Source organism: Melopsittacus undulatus, chromosome Z (assembly GCF_012275295.1).
Source record: "Melopsittacus undulatus isolate bMelUnd1 chromosome Z, bMelUnd1.mat.Z, whole genome shotgun sequence".
Lineage (NCBI taxonomy): Eukaryota > Metazoa > Chordata > Aves > Psittaciformes > Psittaculidae > Melopsittacus > Melopsittacus undulatus.
The window spans coordinates 99,490,934-99,517,295 of NC_047557.1; the positions used below are offsets into that span (position 1 = coordinate 99,490,934).

At 43.9% G+C, this 26,362-nt stretch overlaps 1 protein-coding gene across 2 annotated transcripts; it reads left to right on the forward strand.

Moving 5' to 3' along the window:
- Positions 1–1,002: 1,002 nt before the first annotated feature.
- LOC101881595 (hepatocyte nuclear factor 4-beta-like) lies at positions 1,003–26,015 on the forward strand. Of its 2 annotated transcripts, none has more exons than XM_005152138.3 (10): positions 1,003–1,170; positions 7,844–8,048; positions 9,887–9,981; positions 17,935–18,041; positions 19,151–19,306; positions 19,788–19,875; positions 20,677–20,829; positions 22,580–22,816; positions 24,427–24,540; positions 25,546–26,015. In XM_005152138.3, the coding sequence occupies exons 1-10, from the start codon at positions 1,056–1,058 to the stop codon at positions 25,680–25,682; spliced, it is 1,407 nt and encodes a 468-aa protein (XP_005152195.2). In that variant the 5' UTR covers positions 1,003–1,055; the 3' UTR covers positions 25,683–26,015. The 2 variants fall into 2 exon arrangements, with proteins under 2 accessions (XP_005152195.2, XP_012985302.2); XM_013129848.3 differs by having other exon boundaries at positions 1,056–1,170; positions 7,877–8,048; positions 25,546–25,682.
- The last annotated feature ends 347 nt before the right edge of the window (positions 26,016–26,362 follow it).

Below are 26,362 nucleotides of genomic sequence, written 5' to 3' on the forward strand. Positions count from 1 at the left end.
TGAAACCAGGAATAAGCCAAGTACTTCAAGCCATATCACTTTGCATGGCAGTGTTTTATTTCCAGTGTTTTGCAGTACAGTTCATGAGTCCTAACAAGGAAATAACTGTGCAAAATTCAGTAAATTAAAAAGAAAACCACCAGAGTCCTGTGGGTAAAAGTTGGAATTGTATTTCCATAATACAGGCCTTTTCCAGAAAAGCCAGGCACGGGTCAACATGAAATGCAACACCATACATCTGCCAGGCAGTCTGGCTGATTCCTTCTAGTCTTTTCCATTTTCATCATTTGCCATAGCTTGAAACCGTCTTCCCTAACATCTCACAACCAAAACAGAACCCTTTCTCAATGGGAAGTCTGGGAGATTGGGTCTGCTTGGAGTAAGGAAGGAGAAGACACAGGTGACAGGGTGGTGGGTGAGATAAGTCACATCCTCTCTGCCTATGTGGCTGTAATGAAGCTTCATTTTTACCCTCTAGAAGTAGCTCAAGGTGTAAACCAGTGTGCAGCACCTTTGGTGTCACAAGGGTATGTCTCAGGTTCTCAATCTTGACTATCTTCAGTCAGTTGTGACACTGACTCATTGTCTTCATCAGTTGCAAATGACATCATTTGGTCTTTTCCCAAGGTTCCGGTGGCTGAGCAAGGTGATGTTGGCCCTGATGTTACTTGACGCAACTACTGCTTTGCCCTGGAAGAGCAGTGCATGTGTGCGAATGACTCTTGCAGCCCTTCTCAAAATGTTTGTGCAGGAACAGCCATAAAACGGGCTGTATTGACCCAAAGATACAATCCAAGTGGCTTGAGTCTAGGCCTTATCTATATCATATTATCAGGACCAAGAGAGCACAGATGCACCCCGGGAAGGGAGGGGACTGTAAGCACAAGAGGGAACGGCTTCATCCCTTCTCTACTGGCACGGGGAGGGGACTGCGGGCAGAGCTGGGTAATGATTTGTCATTGCAAGGGCTGGGGTGTCTCTTTGCAGAGGAAATCTTGTCCGTGATTGACAGTCGGGCTGTTTTTTGCTACTTCGCTTGCTGTTGACAAGTAATAATGAAGCTTTGTCAGCCCATCATGGACATGGATATGCCAGATTACGTTGACTCCTTAGACTCCTCTTATACCATGCTGGAATTTGACAGCCTTCGGATGCTCCCCAATAGTACCGGTGAGGTTTCTTTTCGCTTTCTCTTGAACAGACTCCACTACCTTTGTTATAAAGCTGAGCACCTAGGAAAGGCAGGTAGGAGGTGTGGGGCAAAGGGTGAAAGGGATAATATTTAAGCAGCTGACTTGTCAACTTCTGCTGTATCTGTGGTTATGTTTGGGCTGAAAGGGGACCCTTTCACTTGCCAGTCCCACTTTGAATCATTCTTTTCCTTGGTGGGCTAAGCGTCATGTCCTGGAGGGCCCACAAGGTATTTCAAAAGCTGGTAGAGCTCTTCATGGCACTCCATAGGTTTGCTCCCATAAGATGTCTTAGAGGAGTTATTACCAATATTGTTTACTTAAAATTTTTGTTTCATTGCTATATATGACTTAGGTTCATATTTAATCCTTGGAAAATGCTGTCTCAAATGGAATTTACCTGTTACTCAGGCATATACCATCTGTCCTAAGTTGTTCCTAGGCACTTGGATTGAGAAACAATATCTAAATATAACTTGTCTTATATATTTTACTGCGTACCAAAGTGATCTAAAAGCCTGCACAGCACGCAAAGAAGTTGGGTGCGAGGTGTGAGTGCTTATATGCAGAGACTTCTGCTTTATTCACAGAAATAAGCATGTTCACAGAAATAAAGCTTGTGTGATATTTAGGTTTCGAATAGTCAAAAGTACTCTGACAACACTGTTCTATGAAATTAATGTTTCCTTGTGTGAAAAATAAAGGACATTCAGTCATATAGCGTGAAAACAATCATGTAGGCAAACGAGATTCCAATGTTAGCAATGCCTTTGGGGAATTTGGCAGCATTTCATTTAATTTGTTATGAATCTGAGTGAAATTGAGATGGGATTTTCAGGGTCTCACATTTGCTTATTAGCTGTGTCATCAAAATAAATCAGAGTTTCAGTGGGGTTATTATCTATAATATAAAATTATTAGGCTTATTACTGTGGGACATGGAGGGATGGCAGGAGGCAAGTAAAGCCAGAAGGCCCAAGGGAATTTGAATTTAAAGTTGACTTCAAGAAAAACTTGCTCTGTCCTCAAAAAAAGGGTTTTCAATACATTGTTTTTCTGACAGCTCCAGAAAGACTGGATCTTGTTCCTTATTCTTGAAGAAAGGTTTCCATTTGCCATCCTGCTCCAGAAACGTTATTTAACACAGATGTTTCTCTGTCACTTGCTGCTGAACAAAGGGGCATTTTTTTACTTTTTAGACTGACACCAAACTCCTCAAAATTCAGTATAATTTTGCAAATTAACTACCAAATCCCATCTGGGCCTCTCTCTTGTTTCATGCAGTGGAACTGACAGGTTGATTCTTTTCTGAAGTTTATCTGCCTCAGTATTGTGTTATTTGTCTAGCTGTTAATGAGTAGCTAATCCTCTCAGAACCTAGCTGTTTTGAAAGCAGCTTGTTTGTCTTATGTAAGTGTCCTCTTCTGCAGTTTGTAAAAATAACTTCAAAAAAGACCTGAAATATCCATGCATGGAAATACATTGCTAACCAGCCAAGTTCAGTTGCCACAGGTAGCTCAAATTCACACAGATATTTTGTAGTTTCAGAAATATATTTTAAATATTAGAATTAAGAAATAGCCTCATTTTAGGTATTTTTAACAAATGTACAGGTTTGTTTTAACCTGTAGCTTTCCTGATATTCAAGATTCTTCTGTATTTTTTCCCATACTAAATCTAATGGCAGCTTTGCCCTTTATAAACACAATCAGGAAGGGACATAACGTTCATTTTAATGGATTCAGAACTCTTTCTTTCATTCTGAACAGTTTTAAAAGTGAAAAAAGGATCTTTTCAAAAAAGTTCAAGATTTATTAAAACCAACTGTTTCCTTCTTTAGAATACTATTTCATCAAAATTTTATGCTGATTAATGATGGGGAGCACTTCTGATGATAAGCTTTAAGCTTCATGAAGTTTCTATAAATTTGAGATTTGGCTACATATATAGTTTGGATTTTCCACCTTTAACTAGCTCATGATTTCCCAAATATTTTGAGACTAATTCAAAATAAAGAGTAGAATCTATTATGGGAGTGGAGGAAGAGTATAAAAAATGGTCTGTTTTAAATAGAGAAAATGTCAAAAGGAAATGAAGAAAAATCAATGCTGATCCTGTCTTTATAAAATATGTGTTGTAACTGCAGAAATTTTCCCTTTCTGTACAAACTTGTTTCCTTTACCTTGGCTGGCATTAGAAGCCATATTCTCACTGAGTTTTTATGTGCTGTTAATACCCATTTCTTCAAGCTCATGTCAGAGTTGTCATTTTGCTTAAAATACGAAGCATTATTGAAATATTGCATTAATTCTTTAGTTGAGTGTCAGCAAACACTTTATTCCGTGACGATGCTCGTTTTCCTGCCTCAACACTCAAATACCACACTGATTCTTGGGGCTTTGGCACACGGTTGGAAAAACACCTTTCCCAGCCCTGCTGCAGTCAGACCAAATTCAGACCATGGAAAAGCCATCAAAGATATTTTGACAGTGCCTGACCATTCCTCAAGCTACACACGTGCTTGTGAGGAGCTATGACCTTTCTGGCTGGCCTCTTGGTCATTGTTACTGTAGGATTTGTGAACAAATCAAAGCTAGGGTTTCTATCTCAAAAATCCCCCTTTATTTGCTAAAAGCTGATGTAGAAACCAGGATGACCTGCAGATGGCCAGGGTATCAGTGCTAGCTCCCAGCCTGCCCTACATTTGTATACACAGGTTTCACAATGCCGGCTTTGGCCACCAAGTAAGACTATGTACATGCCCTAAACCCACAACTATGATCTCTTTAAGTTCTAGTACATTTAACTGCGGGATTTGTCAGCGGCAAATAGTGCACATCAAGACTGGTTTGGATTTCTGGGTAAATACAAGCAAAAGCCATTCTGGAAAGTACTGCAAGATAATTCTCCTATATGATGTGCATCTGGAAGAGATGTAGACAGTAATATAACTGAAGGGAAAAGTAGCAGTGAGGTCAGGTACCATGTAGATCTCCAACCCTGAATGGAAGTCAGATACAGCTCTCTAGCAACATCTTCACTAAGTCCATCCTCACTGTCATCTCCTATCACTGTAAAACTTGGTGTCTTCATTTCAGCCCTGATTAGGTAATGACTTACATACAGAGGCAGTGGGTACCAAAAATTTGTATGCATTTTGATTGCAAACTTGGTTGACCCCAAAGATGGTAAGCTACTGGGACACTCTAATCAGCACTAAGTTGGCATTGCAAAACCTGTGCACACAAATGTAGGGCTGGCTGGGGGCTAGCACTGATGCCCTGGCAAAGTGCAGGTCATCCTGACTTCTACATCAGCTTTTAGCAAATAATAGAGGGGGAGTTTTAGAGATATAAACCATAGCTTTGATTTATTGTCCACAAATCCTATGGCAACAATGACTAAGAAGACAGGGAGCAGGGTCATAGCTCCTCACAGGCATGTATGCAGCATGAGAGATGGTCGGGCACTGTCAAAAAGATCTTTGATGGCTTTTTCATGGTCTGAATTTGGTCTGACTGAAGGTTGCTTATATGCAGCTTATAAAAGATGGTTTAAACTTCAGAGTTTTTTGTCAGTGAACATCCAGGACAATGCCTGGTGAGAAGTCTGTCCAAAACCATGAGACCCATGCAATGTCGAGCTATGGTTTCTTCTTGGAGGATGCCATAATCTCTCCAGAAGAAATTTCATAGGCACTGTGGCATGGCTTAGGAACTGTTCTGTTATACCATGGTGATGAATATCTATAACCAACACATGTTTGAGCATCTCTTTCCAGAGTGGTAAGGACCATTGTGAGCTTGTTTCAGTTGTGACCCAGTTGGACTTTGTTCAGATCCCATCTCAGTGCGGCACTGAGCTCTGGTAGCAACAACTCTATAGAGGCACAACACATTAATATAGCTCTGAGCCCTCTGAGCCATGTATCAGGTCTAAAGGAACTGGTCTACAGGTTTTTTCAGCTGTTTTCACAGGCAGGCGACTGTGCTGACAGGGAACCAGGTTTTCCTCTGCCTTTCCTAGCAGTGATCAGTCCAGGGAAAACCCAGACATTCCCTAAACACTGGGTAGGTTTGAAAGCCACATTGAAACAGTTTCGTGATGAGTGTGATATTGGTTGTGCCTTTGTTATTCTCTGAGCTAATTCTAATTTGGAACTCATCATTAGTTGATGACAGCATTCTGTAATTAAATTTTATAATAATAATTAACATGTACATACTGGCTTAGGGCTTTCCCTTATTGTCTTTTTAACTTCTGTTCACATTCAAGCTGAAAAGGGCACATGACTACCTAATAGGGACTGAACTTTTAGCTATGTATCTGCCATTCAACTAAGCTGTAGCCCATGGGTTTCTTTGTGTTTTCGTGAGTACAAGTGAGGGCAAAATGTGATTTGCTAACTTCCATGGCCCCTCATACACTCAGTTCTTATGGTTCTTTCTTCAGTAATACTTTAAGGCCAGATAATTAATTTCTCCCTTATATCAACAAACAGATCTTTGCATATCCTAGTAGCATGAGGGAAAGAAGTGTTCTCTGGTGAGTAAACGTTTTCCAGCACCAAGAACATTCTGCAGTTTGGACCCATGTGAAGGATGAAGGGTCTGTTGGAGATCCAAAATTGTATGGTCTTGGACTGATCCCTCTGAATCAGTAGAGAAAGTATGAGTAGAGTGAAGAGAAAATTGGCCTCCTTATGTTTATTTGTTGTGGAATTTTTTAGATGGAATCCAGCACATTCAGTGCCTTTGTTTGTGGTCAACGTGTTCCTTCAAAAAAATAAATAGATGGAGCAACAGATGCAGAAATATTTAAAGTTACAGTTATCCTTGAAGGGATATTCTAGTGCAACTCATTTAATACTGAGGTATATAAATCAAAATTAAATGAATTATTATTGTAAAAAAAAAACCAGAAAATCAATGTAAACTACCATTAGGGACCTCTGACACAGACAGTGTTCTCAAAGGGCCCAAGTGCCACTTGCTGACAAATGTCAGAGGTGGGGGCATCTTGCATGGATTTTGGGAACAGGTAAAACTCAATTCCTGTCATTATGACCAAAGGATGATTTTGATGCTGTCATTTTTTCTTGTCACATTGCTTCCAACTTGCTAAAACCTAAATATTTATTCATCAGTATTTTAGAAGGTGAAATATAGATCAAAAGGGGCTTCTGGGGGGGAGGGGGGGAGGAAAGGAAGTCTGACCTTTGTTTGTGAAGTCTTAGCTAAAAATATCATAGCCTTAGCTAAAACCTTTCCAGTTTTTGAAAAGCTAAAGCTTTTTTTGGCTTTTGATTGCAATTTTCATTGCACAGCAAATATTTTCACTATAAATTTTTGATGTGTATTCATACACAGAAATAGCCCTTCTCTCTGTATATATACAAGTTGTGTGCGGATTACCCAGAGCTATTTTTATGCATTATGCATTAGAAAGATCTCTCTAGACTGTCCAGATCAGATGCCAATTCCTCCCATTTGAGTAATTTTCTCTAGGATTTCTCATTGCTCAATCCCAGAGCAGCTGAGCTTTTCTCATCCTTGCCCATCCCTTCCACGAGGCAGGATGTGTCTTGTCCCAGAGACTTTTCTGAGGTCACTGTAGCACAAGATCCGCTCTCCTGGAGAGAAGAACACGCTCCCAGAGGTGTGATAAATTCATAAAGCCATTCTGCAGTGAGTGCCCAGGTCAGGATGGACTCCACAAACATTCCTGCTCTTGGAGAGATGTAAACACTGTCATCTGCATCTCCTCAAGCGTCTCCTTTATTTTTTCTTCCCCAAGCCGTGCCTCAAATTAGGAGGATTAAGAGGGCAGCGAGTCTGGTGGTTAAGGCCAAGGGAGAAGTTTAAAGGGGAGTTTTCAGCAATGTATACACACAGCTCAGGCCAGGCAAGGGCAGAGCTATTCCTGCCCCAAATGAGAGGGTGCAAACAGAGGACATGACAGAGGGCATTCATATGACCTAATTTTAGGTCCCTAATTTAGAAGGTCAGTCTTTCTGCATCCCCATATTGCTTTGCAGTGTAAAGCAATGGGCCTCTTCAGAGGGCAATTCAGAGCAGGAACCACACTTAGAAGAACCAAAGTGGTCCCTGTGTGAGCTGCTGTCTCTGTCTTCCCGCTGCAGAGGATCTCTCAAGAGCAGCCTTTTACTTCCAACACCTTTGTCATGTACACAAAGTGCATAAAGTGTTTAATCTTTCCTGCCCCTCTGTCTCTTGTCTGCTTTCCACTTATTCAAGTTAATGATGTTCTTTTCATTGCCTTCTGTGGGCACCAGCTTTGAACTGTGTTTTTCATGTGTCTGGCTGAGGAGGTGGCTCTCCATCCCTCAAAAGCATATATCTCACATCCAGGTAAGTTTTGTCCGCATCTGTCAAGAAAAGTAGTGGTAACTGTTAAATTAGCATGAGCATGTTGGGTTATGCAGCTTGAAATCTCTCTGTCTGCTGAAGCAAAGGACCAATAGCAGAAGCAAAGCAACTGGGTTACTCTCAGCTGAGATTGAGAAGAGCATCACCCTCAATCTGGAGCCTTTACTAGCAATCCATACTGTGTGTACATGTGTGGGGCTGACTCAGTGCGTGCTTTGCTTGAAAAAGCCACTTGCTCTCAGCTGATTCTGGTTTCCATCACAGAGAGGTCTAATGGTCTCTATTGTCTGCCCACAGAGACCATCACAAACGAGCCAGCAAACACCAACCTGCTCACGAGCAGCATCAGCTCCCTGTGCTCCATCTGCGGGGACCGGGCGACTGGCAAACACTATGGGGCATCCAGCTGTGATGGCTGCAAAGGCTTCTTCAGGAGGAGTGTCCGCAAGAACCATGTCTATTCCTGCAGGTACCTTGCCTTTTCACAATAAATAAATACAATTTATGGATGCTGTAAATTATTTGGGGTGAAGATCCGGTTGTATGGTGGGACCCCTACCCCAAATGCCCTATTAATATGCTATGAATGCTAACAGCAATACTGCAGTTTAGTTTATGGCTGGAGGACAGGGAGCTAAGGTGTAAATTATGTCCTATCTCATCTTGGACCCTGACACTTTTTGTGGCACTGAATAATCCATTTGTTGAGTTCACCGCCACTGTTTTGCCCATGGCGTAAATCAAGGGAAACTTATAGTCCTGAGGTTTGACCAATGTATGTAATACATAAGTAGGGATTCTGCGTGTGGAGTGACACCTCAACACAGCCAAAAAAGGGAAAACAAAGGTGGCAAAGGAGCAAAGCTCCAGAGATTTAATCTCAAACACAGCCTTTCTTGATTTTTCCAGTAAAAAGCAACAAGCATCTAAGAGTCTGTCGCCTCCAAAGGCTTCGCCTCTCCCACAGCTCCATTTTTGTTCTGAAATACATTGGGCTATTATACACTGACGTATCACTGATGATTTTACAATCATTCTGAGAACCGAGCATGGACGAGTGATGATTCACGTCCACTTTGGTATGCATTTGAGAGCATTTTTTAACCAGAAGGAGACTATAAATTATAAAGCAGATATCTTGGTTGACCTTAGAAAAATGGTGTTTATTTAGCACAGGAGAAAGGGGGGAGGGAAAGCCCTTCATCTCTAATTAAAACCTGGAAGTTTTCTTTCTTTTCCAAAGCTCTTCCTCCTTTCAGGGCGTTTCAAATTCTTGCCATATGAGTCACTCTCTTTGTTCAAAACGTTCCTGGGGTCCTTATCACTCTGGCCATGAGACACCCTGAGGTGACAGGAGTGTTCATATGCATAGTGCCCATCCCAGAAACCACCCTTGCAGGATGATGTGATAGCTACTACTGATTTCATTGAAATCTCATCTCTTACTCTCCTGGGATGGAGTTGTTGCCCTTCCCCAGGAATCCATGAACTTCTGTGATATTTGGCAGCTCAGGGAAGATCCATAGCATTGAAGCCAAGCAAATGGCAGATGCTCATTTGTCTGCACATCCTTATTTGGTGAGCAGTGCTGTACTTAGCTCCGCTCAGAGCTCTGCTGTTTATCGGAGACATGAATTCCTTGGAAAGTTTTTGGGCCTTTGTACCTTTGGCTGTTTACAAGTCTGGGAAAGTGCCCCAGCTTTTCCAACCTGTTGATGGTCCCATAGCAACTGACATCTTCTCTGTGTCTTCTTCTTCTCTCCCACCATTTCACCCATCATGCAAACAGCTGCCAAATCTACCTTGAAAGCACACAGGTTCCTAAATCCTACATTTAAATTAATAGGAATTAGTAAGCTATGTACCTAAAAACTAAGCTGCAGACACAAAAGGGCTTGTGACCCCTAATGTGATTTTTCTGTACAAAGCAGGACAGTGTTAACAACTGGGATCAAACAATCCCTGATGCCGAACACCCAACAACTGTCTGGAAGTGGGAGCGGGAGTTCCTACTCCAGCAGAACTTGAGTGACATTCACACTTTCACAGCCAAAACCATCCCAGTCGTTGCAAAGTGGGTGATCTGAAACTGCTGTGCTCCCGGCTGGCAGGAGTGACAGTGGGGAAGATGAGGAACTGGGCCAAGCCAACACTGATTCAATCCATTTCTTGAGAGCCTTCTCTAGGTTCAACCAGTGCATAGTTTGGTGAGGTCTGGGACTGTGTTTCTTACTGGGGCTGCTAGGGGTGAGTGGGTTGCAGTTACCAGGCTGGGTGCTCCATGTTTTATTTCTCATCTCCTCCCAGGTTCAGCAGACAGTGTGTGATAGACAAAGACAAGAGGAACCAGTGCCGGTACTGCAGGCTGAAGAAGTGCTTCAGAGCTGGCATGAAGAAAGAAGGTAGGCATAAGGAGACATTCTAAATCTGCCTGCTGATGCCTCTGGCCCTATTCCCACTGCAGAGCACAGTGGAGAGCCATGGCAGCCCTGGCCCAGAGGGATGATGCTCATGCGTCACACTGAGAGACTTCTTGTTGCCTCTGAAAGACCCATTTTCTCTCTTTCAGATAGCAGTTTCAATGAGAGCTTTGTGATGGTATTCACCTGTCCTGGGAGGCTGGTATCTCTGGGATATTATCATACCTGGGCTTCCTCAGTGTTTATTTGGTCTCTAAGTTCTTCGCAACAGCAATTTCCTTTCTACACTCTTGATAGCTGTGACAATCTCAGTATGAACCTGCCACACTCAGTTTCATAAATGCCAACAGTTGACTATTGCAGAGTGGGTTTGGTGGTTGACTTAGCTGATGCTCATGTAGCTTGGTGCAACCAATTGGCCAAGGTCAAGCCAGAACTCGATGCCTCATGCTATGAGAGCTGTTCATAGCATGGGACAGGGGCTTCATGGGACAGGGCTCACAGGCAGCACTCCCAGAAATGTCTTACTCCTGTTCCCTGTGAGCTGAAACCTGAGTCAAAGCCTTCAGTAGTGTTACCCTCATGGCAGCTATCACAGACCTATAGAGCCACTGTTAGCACCAGTACTGAAGGACCAATCCAATACTGGCAGATGCCTTTTGTTGCACTTCACATTGGCTGTATTAAGAAGGAGGTGGATCCTTGTAGAGCATTTGGGTACCAGTGACCATCAGGAGGTGCCCTTGCAATGCAGTAAAGGAGACACCAAATGTTACAGTGACTAAACCTAAGCAAGAGAAAAACCACTTCTATTAACCTATGCCTTACCTTCCTAGAGCCAGCTTCCCTGGGAAAATATGGGACCTACCAGCATTTTGATCTGTGTTCATTCAGTGTGTGCATAGTGGGAGACCATGGATAATACTGTTTTACTCCAAGCTTTCTGGGCAGAGACTGAGTTTGTACACTGAGTGGATAGCAAAGCGGGGACCCAACCTGCCATAGATGCTACATCCCTCTGATGTGCAGGATGGTGGTTTCAACACTCTTCACCCTTCTGTTTTCCAGCAGGGCTCTGTTTCCAACCCACTGGCAGTTAAAAGATGAGGGAACTGGAAAGAAACTTAAGTTTCATTCCATGCCACAGAGCTAAACACCCCCTACCCAAGGGGTGAAGTCATGGTCCCACTGAAACCAAGGGGAAATTTTTCACTGATTTCTGGTAATTCATAAGATTTCATTGGTGATGAAAAAAATCTTCCCAACATTCTGACCATATGTTTTCCTGGAGAACAAAGTGGCTTGGAATCTGGCATAAGTCATGGATATAGCAAAAATGCCTGCTGCTTTAGTTGAGAAGAAATGGAGTAAATAGAGCAGACAATTGATAGAAAAAAGAAACAGCCCTCATATTAATAAAGACCAAATCAAGGCTGATCTGGTCGGTTCTAGGTGGGGACAAAGCCAACTGCCAATACAATAAGCTCCACAGCTTGGGAAGGCTGAAATCTGGTTATCAGCCCCATTCTTTGAGCTGAAGCATGATTTTTATTGTTTTTATGGTAAAAGTTATAAACCCTTGGCTCCTGCCTTCATTATTGATTGCGCTCAATGGAAGATGACTCACCTCAAGTTCCACATAGTCACATTCTTTGAAAGATTTTATGAGTGCACAGCCAGGTTGTGTGCTCACAAACTGCTCATGTGTTTAGTAAGGAAGATTTTAAAGCACCTTGAGCAACTGCTTTGCAGAAAACAGCTTGGCTGACCAGAGCTATATCCGAAGCACGTGTGCAGGACTGTGAAAGAAACTTTCTTGCACAATTGTGTGCTCAAAAAGAACACAGATATTTGCTTTAGGGTGGTTCTAGATTAATATTAAACAGTATTGCGAAGTATTAGGGAAAAAGAGAAGACAGGTCTTGGGGTAGAGCAGTACTAAGTGGATACAAATCATAGAATCATAGAATCGTTAGGGTTGGAAAGGACCTTAAGATCATCCAGTTCCAACACCCCTGCCATGGGCAGGGACACCTCACACTAAACCATGGCACCCAAGGCTTCATCCAACCTCACCTTGAACACCCCGAGGGATGGAGCATTCACAGCTTCCTTGGGCAACCCATTCCAGTGCCTCACCACCCTAACAGTAAACAACTTCTTCCTTATATCCAATCTAAACCTCCCCTGTTTAGGTTTTAACTCATTACCCCTTGTCCTGTCACTACAGTCCCTAATGAAGAGTCCCTCCCCAGCATCCCTATGGGCCTCCAATTCGTGCTGGGAGACCACAGCTGTGACATCCACACTTGCCCAGCACATAACCCATTGACCCAACACTGGCATGCAAGGCTTTGGCTCTCTCTGGCACACCGCTTTGCAGCCAGCCCATATAATAGCAATCAGACTTTCCAGGGTGTGGTAATAGCATTGTTTATTCACAGCACAGGGGAAGAAGCTGGAAATGATCCTTTTCCCAGTCTGTGTGTGGGACAATACACCTGGGGTGGGGTGAGCACGGTTGTGTCACCCTCATATGCTCCCCACTGCCACTGACCTACTGCTCAAAGGGTGTATGTGCAATACTGGAAACTTACTGTTCCACAGCAAAACTGACTGATAAACTGGAATTCTGCACCCAGAGTGCTACTTTTTTCCAGTCTTCCTGTGTTGTAAGACATGATGTGACACATTTGGATCTTTCTTTTCTTTTTTTGTGGGGTTTTTTTCTGTTTTGAAAACAAATCTAGTAGGTAAGAAATGGTGAGGAGCTGTGTTACACAACATGGTAGGAGGAAAATTCCTGCAAATAAAAACCAGTATGATACAAACACATGAGTTAACTTTAAACTGTCTGACTGTAAGGGCAGAAGGGTCTGTGTGAGGGTCTTAGCATGAGCTGATCCTGGGAGCACAGTACAGTCAGCCTGTAGGTTCAAAATGGGTTTGAAGCAGCTGGGCAGATGTTGTTGAGGAAAGCATCTGTAGGGTCTTCTAGGATGTCTTGTTTGTACACTCTCTATTTGATCCTGTCTTCGGAAAGGACTAGGACTGTCCCACACAAGGGCTATGCCTTCAGGCTTGTGCACTGAGATAGGATCCAGATTCCACTGGTGCTAGTGAGAGCACAAAAGGACCAGAACTTCAGTCTTGTGGAAAGTCCAGTTCCCAGATTTCCTAGAAATTAGCTAATTTGGGAACACTCCCATCCCAATTACATTTTTGGTGTCAATAATTCACTTGAATAACTACAAGTAAACAATCATTAAAGTTGGGATGAGGACAGAGGAAAAGGCTTGCTTGAACACAAAGCTCTTCTTAACTCCTGAAATGCCACTATGATTGAGATTTAAGATTTTTATAGGAGATTTGTTTTTTACTCTTTATTTGTGGTTAAGAATGGGACTCTAGCTTAGTGGGGTCTGGGTCTTTTGGAAATTTTCTCCCTCTTCTCTCATATTTTCTCTGTTTGCACAGGAGAATGTTCGATTTCTATTGTTCTACACAATATTACCAGGCAGGTTTTTGGTCACTACAGCATCATTGGATGAGGAGTGGACCAGATACTTAAACATCCAAATTAAACAGCAGGCTACTATTCTTAGCTTCTTACTGAGATCATGTTTAACCTTGAGTAAATTAGCAGGGTGTGATTTTCCAAGTGAGCCAGGTCATTTACTTGCATAGAGCTGAGCATCAGAAAAGCAGGAAGCCTTTCGAAATGCCAGCATTGCACTGTCAGGACACAGTTTGCTGGTGAAAACAAAGGGTTAATATTTAACCTCTCATCCCCTTTAATGTAATTTATGTGTGTACATGGACTCCCTGGGTTTAATTCAGAAGTAAAAAGAATTACTGTATCATTTACCGACACAATATAGTAGGAGGAATTGAGGCTTTTTTTAATTTATATTTAAATTGGGCAGGTTTATAGGACAGTTTTATTGGGGTATCACAGAACCTCTATCTTGTTTCATACCTTTTATTTGCACATCTCTTCTGCCAGCATTCAGAAGGCTGGGACTGCTGTTTATTGCAAAGATGAATGAAAAAGATAAAGGATCTTCCCTACTTTGTGATAGTAATAAATTGAGCCAAAAGCCTGCGAAAGCATTAAAATGTACATGTACCATTGGGATTTATTTGCAAATAAAATAAACCACACCTACAAAATCAGAGGTAGCTTGGGGAAAAAATAATTATTTGTGCCTATAAATTAACCAGTCAGCAGGAGTAAATCTACAGATTTATAGACAGAAACACTGTGAGTACTGAATGCCAGCACCAAGCTGGGGCACTTGCTTCCTCCTGCTTTCTCTTTGTGCTATTTATTAACACATTTCCAACTCCACTGGTGTTAAATGAGGATGTTTTTAGTGGAATAATAATAGAAATGGTAATTCCCACTTAGGCAGGGCTTTAACCTCTGCAGTTGCTGTGGAAAGTTACTGATTTGCTGCTGTTCTCTTCCAGTCAATGCCTTTGCCTATACTTATTGGACTTCCTGGAGCTTCCTCCGCACAGGTTTTGTACCAGTGTGGCAAGGCAGCGAGGACAAAATGTTTCAGAAACAGGGGTTTGTTGCAATCCCACAAACACACCGCTGTTTGCTCAAGAGCCGCCGTGTGCGTTCTGCAGCCTGACGGCTGCCAGAATCCTCGATGGCAAAAAGGGCCATCCATGCTCAATGGCAAGAAAGACCTTGGCTTGCCCTCAATAACAAACCCCCTCTGATGGCTCCTCCACTTCAGATGGACAACATGTTTTCCCATCCGCTTCCCACAGTCAGGACATGCCTCAGCCATGGACAATTCCCTGGAGGGAGATGTGGGCATCATCTTGTCCTCTCTCCCCTTTTCCCAGAGGAAAATCCAGGTCAAGGTCACACTATCCTTGATCAGCAGCATCATGGGGACTTTCTCCCACTGACGTCCCCTCTTGCAGGGCTGCAACAGCCTTTGATGGTGTTTATTGGCCTTGGGAATTGGAGTGCTGTGAGGATTACAGGATTAGAGGAAATAAAAGGAGGAGCAAAGCTTTTGACAGGCACATACTGGCAATAATCCTTGGGAAACACTGGGATTTTCATCCTTCCCACAAGTTTGCTGGGGTTTATTGACTGCAAAGCCAAGATCACATCTGAGCCTGAGCCCCCTCACACTCCTTGAGCACTCTTGATGCCTCACCAGGAGTGACCTATCCCTTCCTTTTTACAAGCACAGTAAGTATAGTCATATAATTATCACACAGTAATAGATTAATTTGTGGCAGGTAAAACATTAACTCCATTGTATCTAACTCCATCACATCTTGGGTACTTTCAGTGATAACACCCAAATCACCTTGAGAAAGTTGGTCTGTACCATCCACTTACACTTGAAGATTGAGCTTATCAGAGCATGAGGGAAGCACTGATATATGTGCTATAAATGCACCCAGAAGGAAAAACAGGCTGAGGCTGCTTAAAGTCTGCCACAGGGGACTAGGACCAGGTCTGCCTGGGTTCATAGGACTTACCTAAAACAAGATGTGTAACTTGGTCAAAAAAGCAAAATTTGTACTTTTTCTTGTAAGTAGGCAAAAAGAGCCTTGCTGCCCCTAGACAGCTACATGGGGAAGAATCTGATACGAAACCAAGCATAGAATGTTAGGTGGCAACTTTCCAAGGATGTCAGAGATGCCATGGATTTGAGCTGGCTTGTTTCTACTCAATGCTGGGCACTGCTGCTGCTGTCTTTCTGGTGTACCAAAAAAGACATGAAGGTTTACTCTGTTCTGAAGGTTAATCATAGATTATGGTTCCTATAACCACCTTCACCCTCAGAGTGCTGGGGATCCCTGGTGGGTAAACAGCCTTTTCCATCACCCCCCCATGCACAGGGCAATGTATGCTGTTGCCTAAGGTAGGTTAGCAGAGCATTCCAAGGGCTGCAGTGGGTTTTTTCTCTAAACTGATGTGCAATTGCCTCTACATAGTGTCTACACAGCCTGAAAAGACTGCAGTAATATGCATGTCTTGCATCTATCCTGCCCCTTGCAGCCATTTAGGCAAGGCTGACGCTGGGGTGCTGAATGGCTTTGATGGCTGGACCAGCTCAACAGCGAATGGGTCCCCATTGACAGCAAGGCTGAGCCCCAAATCCTGTAAAATAAACCCTGTGCTCTTGCTGATAACAGGAGGTATTGATTTTTATCAGTGTTGTTTGTTTTCTGCCCTTTGACTTTGTTGGCTTCTCACCAGAGGCCGATTAGGAAAACATGGACATGAGCTGACAAAAAACCATCTTCCCACCCTGTGTGTGAAACAGTGCGCATGTCTCCTCCTTTGCATGAACTCAGAGCATCTTTCCCCATGCAAGGAGTGATGCTTCCTCTAAAGCAACTCCCAGTAGCCAGGAAAAGTCACAGCAGAGTGATGGTGAAAAGGTTTTGATGGCTCTGCAAAAACAAAAGTTTGCTGGAATAATCTTCTCCAGTGGCCACTTTGGAGTCAAAACTGCACTGTTTCACATCCAAGGGGTTAAAGCAGAGTGAGTCACGATTTGGTAGCTATGTCTGAGTCATTCCCCCTAAATAAATGGGAAAGGAGCCTGGAATTGCTGTATGAAGAAGGAGGGATGTGATGCATTATAGCCACATGGTACATCTTCCTGTTGCCTCTTCTTTAAGGACTTGATTGCCTTTCCAAGCTGTACATAGGCAAGACATACAAGATGTCAGGAAAATGCTGAGTCTGCATTCAGACCTCTTCCTCCAGCTCCCAATGGCTTTGTTGGCTGCTGGAGGGGTACAACGGGACTTGGTGGAGAAACTAGCACTGAAAACAAGGTTGGACTAATCCTGCTTTTTTTCTGCTACTGTTTTACTTCACGACTACAGTGGAGTCATCGGCTCTTGGAGCTTGAGTTGCAAAAATAAGCTGTCAAAAGTGCAATAAATCCCTTATGTTCAACATGCAGGGTTGATGGAGCATGGGGTTGATGGAGCTTGCGCTTCAGTGAAAAGGATGGTTTCAAGGGTGGAATAGGCCTCAAAAATGAGTGTTTCTTTTATCTAATTCACCATGACATGGCCATACCTTTCTATTTGCAAAAGGCCTAGGGCTGATGCTCACTTGGCTGTGGTCATTGTGGTGTGTCCAAGGTGTGTTTTATCACTGTTATGAACAGTCAGGACACTTGGAGCTGATTTGCAGCAGTGTTTTGCACAGGGTGCCAGTGGAGCTGGAGCCAGACCCTGGCTGTAAGTTGTTCTTTCCGCTGTATGCCAGCAGTGCATCAGGGCTGCACACTCATTGAAATCAGCAGCACAACAGGCAAGGCTGAGGGGATAGTCTTAAGGGGAATCGGTGATTTTAGGCCTTCTTTCTTTAGAGCTTCCATCACGAGGTGACTGCTCCTGCTCACTATGAGTGGTGGAGACATTCGTTAATACCTCAGGGGCAGGGGACACATTAAGGCTGTTATGAGGTGGGATGATATTCTCCAGTGCTGCAGTAAGATGAGATGCAACCTCAAGAGCATCCTGTTGTACCAGAAGCTCAGGAGGTGAGTACTCTATTCAGACATGGCAGAGGTATCAGAGGCCAGGACTCCAGTAGTGCAGGTTCATTGCCATGTGAAAATGGTTGACATCACATCCTCAAACACTTGCCTGAGCTACACCAAACCCAGTGGGACATGCTAACATCCCTTAGGTATTGCTCTGACCATCAAATGGCTTTATCTCCCAAGGCTGCTTCCGTGCTTTTCTTCTCTGGTGCCCTTTCCCCCTCCTCTGGCGCTTGCTTAATCTTATTCCAGCATCCAACAAGAGCAGATGCTCCTGCAGGCACTGAAGCCACATCCACTCCTGTTGGGGACCACGACTTACAGCAGCCATGGGTTGTGTGGGGAATTTCCTTGCTAACACAACCACTGTTCACTCTCATTTCAGCTGTGCAGAATGAGCGTGACAGGATCAGCATTCGCAGAAGCAGCTATGAGGACAACAGCTCGCTCTCCATCAGTGTGCTCACTCAGGCAGAGGCCATGGCACAGCAGGTATGAAATGCAGGGATAGCCCTCCAAACAACTACATGGTCTTCAGCTATTCCATACGCAGTTACAGACTCACTAAACCAGCCAGAACTGGATCTTTTTCTGCCCTTGGATGGCTCTTGCACAAAGCCACAGGGAAGAAAATGCCTTAGAGACAGCCAAAACCAGACAGTAAAAATCATCAGTGCATTATCAAGACAACATGTCCTGCAAGGAGCAGATGAATCCTTTGGCAAGTGAGATGCAAAGCTGGAAGTTCAAGGGCTGAGGGATGTTGCAGACCCCACGTCTCTTCTGCCTTAGCCTAAATTGCTGCTGTACCCTAAAAACTCATTGCATGTCATACAGCAGTTTATCCCTCCTTGCTGCACACTCTGTCCTGCTCAGAACATATTGTTCCTGAGAAGGCTGATTATGTCTTTTCTTGTAGCTTTAGTAGGGCAACAGTTTTAGGGTAGAAAAATAAAGATAATGAAATTGCTGAGCTTCAGCTAACGCTGATTGTTTTCTCATTTCATGTTCCACAATAAATTTCACCCTGAGCGTCCTTTAAATTCTTATGCAAATATCCTTTCTCTGCTGAAACACACGGTCCAGATGTTGCGCACTACATGCAGCAATGCGTCCACTTCCTATTCAAAGGGTACTGTTTTAACCCTCTCCCCACCACACACCTCTTTAGGGATTGAAATGGGGATTTCGTGTCCCAGTCAGCAGCTTGGTGGGGAGAAAGGCTCAATGCGTGTAATACATTTGGCTGCCTCAAGTGGTGGAATGAAAGCTCAGACTGACCCAGCGCTGCTGTCTACTGCTAGGAATGGGAATATCAATCAGATCGTGTCCTGAGCCAGCCTGGATAGGGGGGAAGGAGGCGGAGGAGGGAGAGGTGTCTGTTGGGACCGAGCACCACCTCGTGGAAGCTTCACCATGGGCTGTATGTTGGACGCTGTACACTGCTGAGCGTGTATACATGTGCAGTCACAACAGCGAACAATGACCTGATGAGGTGAAAATCAGTGAAAGCTCCTCATGTTATCAATGAATCCCTGCTATGGAGAATGGCAAGAAATCACTAATCTGGTCCCACTGTAACCGGGTCACTTCTCTTTCAGTATTCATCACTGAGCCCAGTGCACAGCACGGACATTGCCATGAAGAAAGTGGCTACCATCAACGATGTGTGTGAATCTATGAAGCAGCAGCTTCTGGTGCTTGTTGAATGGGCAAAATATATCCCAGCATTCTGTGAGCTCCCACTGGATGACCAGGTATAATGCAAATGCCTCTTCCCTGCAAACCACTGCCTTCAATAGGAATTGCCAGCCAGACCTGTCAGTCGGAGAATCTGGCATTGATGTATAGATCACCCTATGCAGAACAATAAACTATCAGGAGAGAAATAATCACAAAGGGCCAGGGATTGGTTAAAAATAAGTCAAGTAACCAAGTGCCCCAAAATATAAGAGCTGATCACTTCAGTATGCACAAGGATGCAGGCAAAAAGAACTAATTTTCCTTTTATTATTAGCCAATAATGGAATATAAAAACCATTTATCTCATAAGAATTCACATTATTCAAGCCTGTCTTTGTTCTTTCAGTTGAAAATAACTTTTTATTTAGTTTGCCATGAATGTGAGACTTCTGAAAAGTGAAGCTATCCTAACAATATGCTATAATATACTAATAACTTCTAATTACTCCTAATTGTATGTTATCTGTACATTTCTTTCTTCTGTACCACCTCCAGGTTGCCTTGCTCAGAGCCCACGCAGGGGAACATCTGCTCCTCGGGGTAGCCAAGCGGTCCATACCGTACACTGATTTTCTGTTATTAGGTAATGTAATGAAGTACACTTCTTTCATAATTCACACAGTTGAGTCATTGCCAAGTAACCTGCCTGCCTGCAATCCTCTCTGCACTCCTGGGTCTGTTCATCTGCCTTGAGACTGAAGTGCTTGAGAATGTCTCTGGAGACGTGTAAAAAGGAGCAAGCAAATTCACTGGGATTTTTACAACTGCCTTGGAATTGTGGAAGGGAAACCACCTCAATATTTAAATGGCATCTCAAACTCAGCTGCCTTATTTTTTGTAACTGAAATTGCCTGGACACAAGCAATGGGGTCTTTGGGGTATTGGTGTTTAAAAACTTAGCAGAAAGGTATATTAAATATTACAGTGCAAACAGGCATTTCCTTTCCATGTAGCTCTCTGCCACCAGAAACACAGGCAGAATTATTCTTGGGAAAATCAGAATACTGGCCTGGAAAGCCACACATTAAAGAAAAGAGGGAGGGATAGCTTCTTTTTAAAAAAAACAAATGCCAAAAATAAAGATGCCACACCACTTGCAAACAGATGCTAGGTATAACAGAGGGTAAACCAGAGCAGAAATGTGGAGCTGGCTTTGAGTATAGTTTGTGATGCACGACGTTTGCAAATGAGATAAACAAGGACCGAAGGATAAGATCCATGGCTTGCTTCTGACTTGTGAATCTCAGTATGAAGCTGCACACTGGAAATCTGCTGCACGTGGGCACTGGGACTACGGCAACATGCCTTGGGGTAACTTCTGGATATGACTGTGTCTGCAGAGCTAGAGCGAAATTGTGACAATGGATTTCTCTTGTCTCCCCAGGGAATGACTTCATCATCCCAATGCACTGCCCAGAACTGGAAATAGCTCGTGTGGCCACCAGAATCTTGGATGAGTTGGTAAAACCCTTGAGGGACATCCAGATCGATGACAACGAGTATGCTTGCCTTAAAGCCATCATCTTCTTTGATCCAGGTAAGCTTCCTTCCTGATTTCCAATCATGGGGCTTGAAGAGGCATTGGGAGCTCTCCAATAACCAGGAGAACCCTTTGGCAGCAGCTCTACATTTCACCCTGCCTCTGCTGTAATGAGCAATACTTAGCAGCAAAGTAAGGACATGTTAGAAGCTACCTGTTCCTGAACACTTTGCTATTTAGCAAGTATTAACTCCAGCTAGACCCATATGCAAGACTCTGCAGACTCTAAAGGAGTTTTGCTCCTTCTGTAGCTTGGCTTCAGGAAATCCCATCAGTCTGAAATGAAGGAGATCACTTATTAAGGACATGTATACCTATACTGAATTATGCATAAGTGAAGTGAGTCAACTGAGCATCAGTGTGGAGCATCCATCAGAGTTCAGAAAACAGCATTAAAAGCCACAGACAGCTGCACTGTTCAGAGCACCCAGAAATAACAAGGATGTCTGTTAATGGATCTTGCTGGCAGCCGGTACCAACCAAGGGCAGGGATGATCCATACAGGACGGAGAACAGGGCAAGCAAAAGCTTGTTTTGAACCTTTGCTGTATTATCATTCCACAAACACAGGGGGTTCTGTCTCAGCCCTGATCCCCCCAAACATTCCTGTTTCTACATGCCTGCACCACACACCACCTCCTCTTGGAGTGCCTTGAGTGTGTATTGCCCTGTAGTTTGGAGATGGGGAAACAACCCCAAGTCCAGAACAACACTCTTTTGTCTTTGGCATCTATTAGTATGGGGAAATAAGAGTAACTTCCATTAGCTCTTTTCTGCTGTGTTCACTGGTTTGAAATCAAGACACAGGAGTTTTACAAACATCATGAACTTTGGCTCGCCAAAGAGTCTGCTGTAAACCTGAGCAAGGGTAGTATGATCAAAACGAGTTTGACAAATTACCTTCTCGGCTGATTGGTATCTCAGCAGAGCTTTAGATCATTGCGACAGTGAGGCGCTGGGATTACATCTGAAAGGAAAAAGTGCAAAGCTCTACAAAAGAGAAATTAATTCATGCTAAAAAGTAGGCATGTCCATAGAGTTACATGCTGACGTACACTAACTTGATAACAACTTGATCTAATCTCTTGGCACGATGATGCCGAAAATGTGGTGCTTGTGGATTCTTTCAGACAGTGAAGAAAACATTTCAGTGAGCCAGAAATCTCAGTTTTAGATAACAGGAGAGTGGAAAGGTGTAAATCCCAGCACTTCACGCTACCCATAGTGCACATTCTGCTTAAGCAAAGCTGGACCAGTGGTGCATGAGAAACAGATTTGACAGGTCAAAAACAGGAAATCGAGATAAGAATCTGATGCTGCTGTGGGTGTAGTTACACCATATAGGCACTAAACCTGCATGGATTCAGTACTTGGGACTCTTTTCAGGGGAAAATTCCAGGCCATTTCCTTGGAAGAGCAGATATAGTTCAACTTCTAAATCCTTCCTCTTCACTAATGGCAGTAGCCAGATGTGCCCGTCTGAAGCAAGATCTTATTTTCTTACTGTCTCACCTCAATTTCCCCCCACACTACTTTTTCCCCTCAATTTCCCCTTACCGTTTCCCTGTTCCATGTGAGATATACAATAATGGCAGCCAAATCCTAATCTGTCAGATAAACTTGGAGACTCTGACAGATCAGAGTCAGAGGATCACTGCCATCTCATCCTTTTTCCGCTGCCTGACTGACAGGGTAACACTTTCTGCTTACACAGGCCAGCAATTACCTTCCTTTTTCCTCCTTCCAGACTGTAAAGGCCTGAGTGAGCCCGCAAAGGTGAAGAACATGCGCTTCCAGGTCCAAGTCAATCTGGAAGACTACATCAATGACCGCCAGTATGACTCCCGAGGCCGGTTCAGCGACATCCTCCTCCTGCTACCCCCGCTGCAAAGCATCACATGGCAGATGATAGAGCAAGTGCAGTTCATGAAGCTCTTTGGTGTGGCCAGGATTGACAGCCTGCTGCAGGAGATGCTGCTGGGAGGTATGAACCCTGCTGAGAAATGACAGCAAAGTTGTCTTCTTTCAAAGCTGTTTACAGGGCTTCACGTCTGGGTTTGTGTCCTTCTCCGGAGGACATACAGTAGAGAGAACTTGGTCTTGGGAGAAAGGAAGTGAAAGCTCAGGTTGAATTGAAGCGTGAATATTGGTCCTTCTCCCTCCAACTTAATTCCCAAGCCTTATCTTTCCAGCCTGCCTCTGAAAATCTGACTCAGGATCAGTTAGTGGGTGCACTCTGTGTGTTTCACACCAGTGGAACACTTGACTTTTAGGCACCCTACCAAACTGATGCAGTCTGTAAGAAGACAACATGCTTTTTTCTTAGCAATATAGAATCATAGAATAGTTAGGGTTGGAAAGAACCTTAAGATCATCCAGTTCCAACCCTCCTGCCATGGGCAGGGACACCTCACACTAAACCATATCACCCAAGGCTTCATCCAACCTGGTCTTGAACACTGCCAGGGATGGAGCATTCACAGCCTCCATGGGCAACCCATTCCAGTACCTCACCACCCTAACAGTAAAGAATTTCTTCCTTATATCCAATCTAAACCTCTGCTGTTTAAGTTTCAACCCATTACCCCTTGTCCTATCACTACAGTCCCTAATGAAGAATCCCTCCCCAGCATCCCTGTAGGCCCCCTTCAGATACTGGAAGGCTGCTATGAGGTCTCCACGCAGCCTTCTCTTCTCCAGGCTGAACAGACACAACTTTCTCAGCCTGTCTTCATACGGGAGGTGCTCCAGTCCCTGATCATCCTCATGGCCTCCTCTCCATCCAACAGTTCCATGGTCTTTCTATGCTGAGGACACCAGAACTGCACACAGTTCTCCAAGTGAGGTCTCACGAGAGCAGAGTAGAGGGGCAGGATCACCTCCTTTGACCTGCTGGTCACGCTCCTTTTGATGCAGCCCAGGATACTGTTGCTTTCTGGGCTGTGAGCACACACTGAAGCCGGCTCATGTTCATTTTCTCATTGATCAACACCCCCAAGTCCTTCTCCGCAGGGCTGCTCTGAATCTGTTCTCTGCCCAACCTGTAGCTGTGCCTGGGATTGCTCCGACCCAGGTGTAGGACCTTGCACTTGGCATGGTTAAACTTCATGAGGTTGACATCAGCCCACCTCACAAGTGTGTCAAGGTCCCTCTGGATGGCATTCCTTCCCTCCAGTGTATCAACCGAACCACACAGCTTGGTGTCATCGGCAAACTTGCTGAGGGCACACTCAATCCCACTGTCCATGTCAGTGACAAAGATGTTAAACAAGACCGGTCCCAACACCGATCCCTGAGGGACACCACTCATTGTAACTTTCTGGGAAAACCTGATAAGAGCAATAACTGAGGGACACACAGAGACAAATGATCAGTGCAGTTGGGTATCAGCAGCTGAAACCCTAGCAATGCCAGAGGTTGCCCTTTGCCAGTGAGAATGCTGAGAGCAAAGAGGACAGAGAGTGGGAAGGAAGCAAGGACAAGCCAGGACATTAACCTCTACGGTGGTCTTCCACATTACCTGATGTTTGGCCTGGAGCATCTGGCTTCTCCATAACCATACAAAGAATGATGTCTTTCCCATTTCCACTGCAGGAACCTCCATTGATCTTCAGTACCAGTCAGGACCTCCCAACCTCAACCTGGAACCGCTGCCAGGACATGTCCTCCCAGGCCACATGAGCTCTGTGATTCACACTGCTCCAGACCGTACGTGTCCATTTATATGCTACTAGTGTCAGCATAACAAAGGGATTGGATAAGAGAAGCAGTTAAGAAAAATACCTTTAAGTTTACTTATACATTTAAGCATTACACTTGAATGGCCCACCTTGCTGACTCTCTTACATGCTTCTAAAGAGAAGCTGAGATTTTCATGGTAGCGTGATCCAGAGGGATTTGAAATGCTACTACACATCACAAGTTTAAAAAAGAAAGCAATCAAGATTGGTGACAGTGTGTTTCTATGAACGTGGGCAGCACTGGGAAATGCCACAAAGCAGCACAGATGGTTATTAGTGGCGAGGGTTTCCCTGCGTAAAGCGTCTTGGTTGCTGTCAAACAGAACAATATGACCAGAATACAAGGCCATCTTCAACCTCTCCAGGCACTGCTGCTAGGCAATGGCTATTGGTTAAGGCATTTATCCACTGTAATAGGAAATGGAGCATACAATTAAAAGAGAATAATGTGGGACATGAGTTGTAATTTAACAACCGCTTCCATGTAATCACCACGTCTAGCTTACATAGTGTCCTTCTGCCAGTTACAGCCCTATACCTGTTGCAACAAATTTGCTATTTCTGAGCCATATAAATATTAGTATCATGTATTTTAGCTTTTGGGGCTTGTTTTTTTAATCTGCTTTACAGGAAGGGAGATTAGAGATGTGTTCTGTAAATGATGTATAGTGGCCAGCAGGTAGAGCTCTCCTCTGATGAGGAGAGGAAGGATTGAAAAGCAGTTGAGGGAATTTTCCGATGTGTAAAACACTGAGAAGAGTTGGTATGTGCTTACCAGTCCATCCTGTACCTCCTCACAAACCGGGAAGGAAGAATATGCTGGAAAATGCCTGAATTCAGGATGGATCCCCCTGCCCCATGCCCCAAGCTTCTGCCCCTTGGTTTGCAAGATAGTTTGGTGATTTCATTCAGGCACTGCTCTATCGAACAGCATCCAAGTCCATGTTAATTCTGTTTCTTTTCTCTCCCACAGCTTCTCCTGAAACATCCCTTCCATCTCCTTCTACAAGTACAGGCAGTGAAGACTATAAACTAGGCTCTAGCGCAGGACCCAGCGCTGTAGTGCAGCTCTTGCCTCAGACAGTGATACCCAAGCAGGAGATTCTATAGGGAGAGGTGGAAGGAAAAGCTGAGAGCAATGTCGAAACTGTGCTGAAAGTGAAATGGGCCCTTTCTCTTTCAGAGGCAAAGCACAGAAACCCCCTGCCTGTACCCGGATCTCTCAGTCACACTCTTTCCCATCCGTGAGTCAAGCACCAGATACCAAACTGCACCAGAAGCCTCACCATGGGTATTCCAACCATCATCGCCCTCATTTCAAAAGGGATTCAGGTTAATGCCCTTGTCAGTAGGACCAAGACCATAAGCTCTTTGGGGTAGGGCTTCCCATTGCATTTGTTATCACCCAACTTGGTGCAATCACGACCCTTTTAAAGCCTTTGGCTGCTACTTTCATAAAACCAAATGCCTTACACAGTTCCTGGTAATCATTACTGAGAACAGCATATCTTAAATTGTCAGTATAGGTCTATTCCCATTAAAAATTTAATTACACTCCTAATTCTCCTGCTGCATATTGAGCTTGAGGAAGAATATCTTACCACTTAGCAGGCTAAAGGTTTCTTATTCCAAACAGATGCATCTCATTCCACATCTAATGTTGGTTGGTATTTGCGATCAGGAACGCCAACATTTTTGTTATCTTCTATAATTTCCAGTATACACAGAGTTCTGCTGTGAGCTATTTGATGTATCTTCTACTCTGTGTGTGCATTTAATATAGCTCCAGG

Coding starts and splice junctions, on each gene's coding strand:
- LOC101881595 (XM_005152138.3), top strand. CDS start 1,056: ATGAAGCTTTGTCAGCCCATCATGGACATGGATATGCCAGATTACGTT. Junction 1,171..7,843: donor GATGCTCCCCAATAGTACCG/GTGAGGTTTCTT, acceptor TTTCCATCACAG/AGAGGTCTAATGGTCTCTAT. Junction 19,307..19,787: donor AGCTCCCACTGGATGACCAG/GTATAATGCAAA, acceptor TACCACCTCCAG/GTTGCCTTGCTCAGAGCCCA.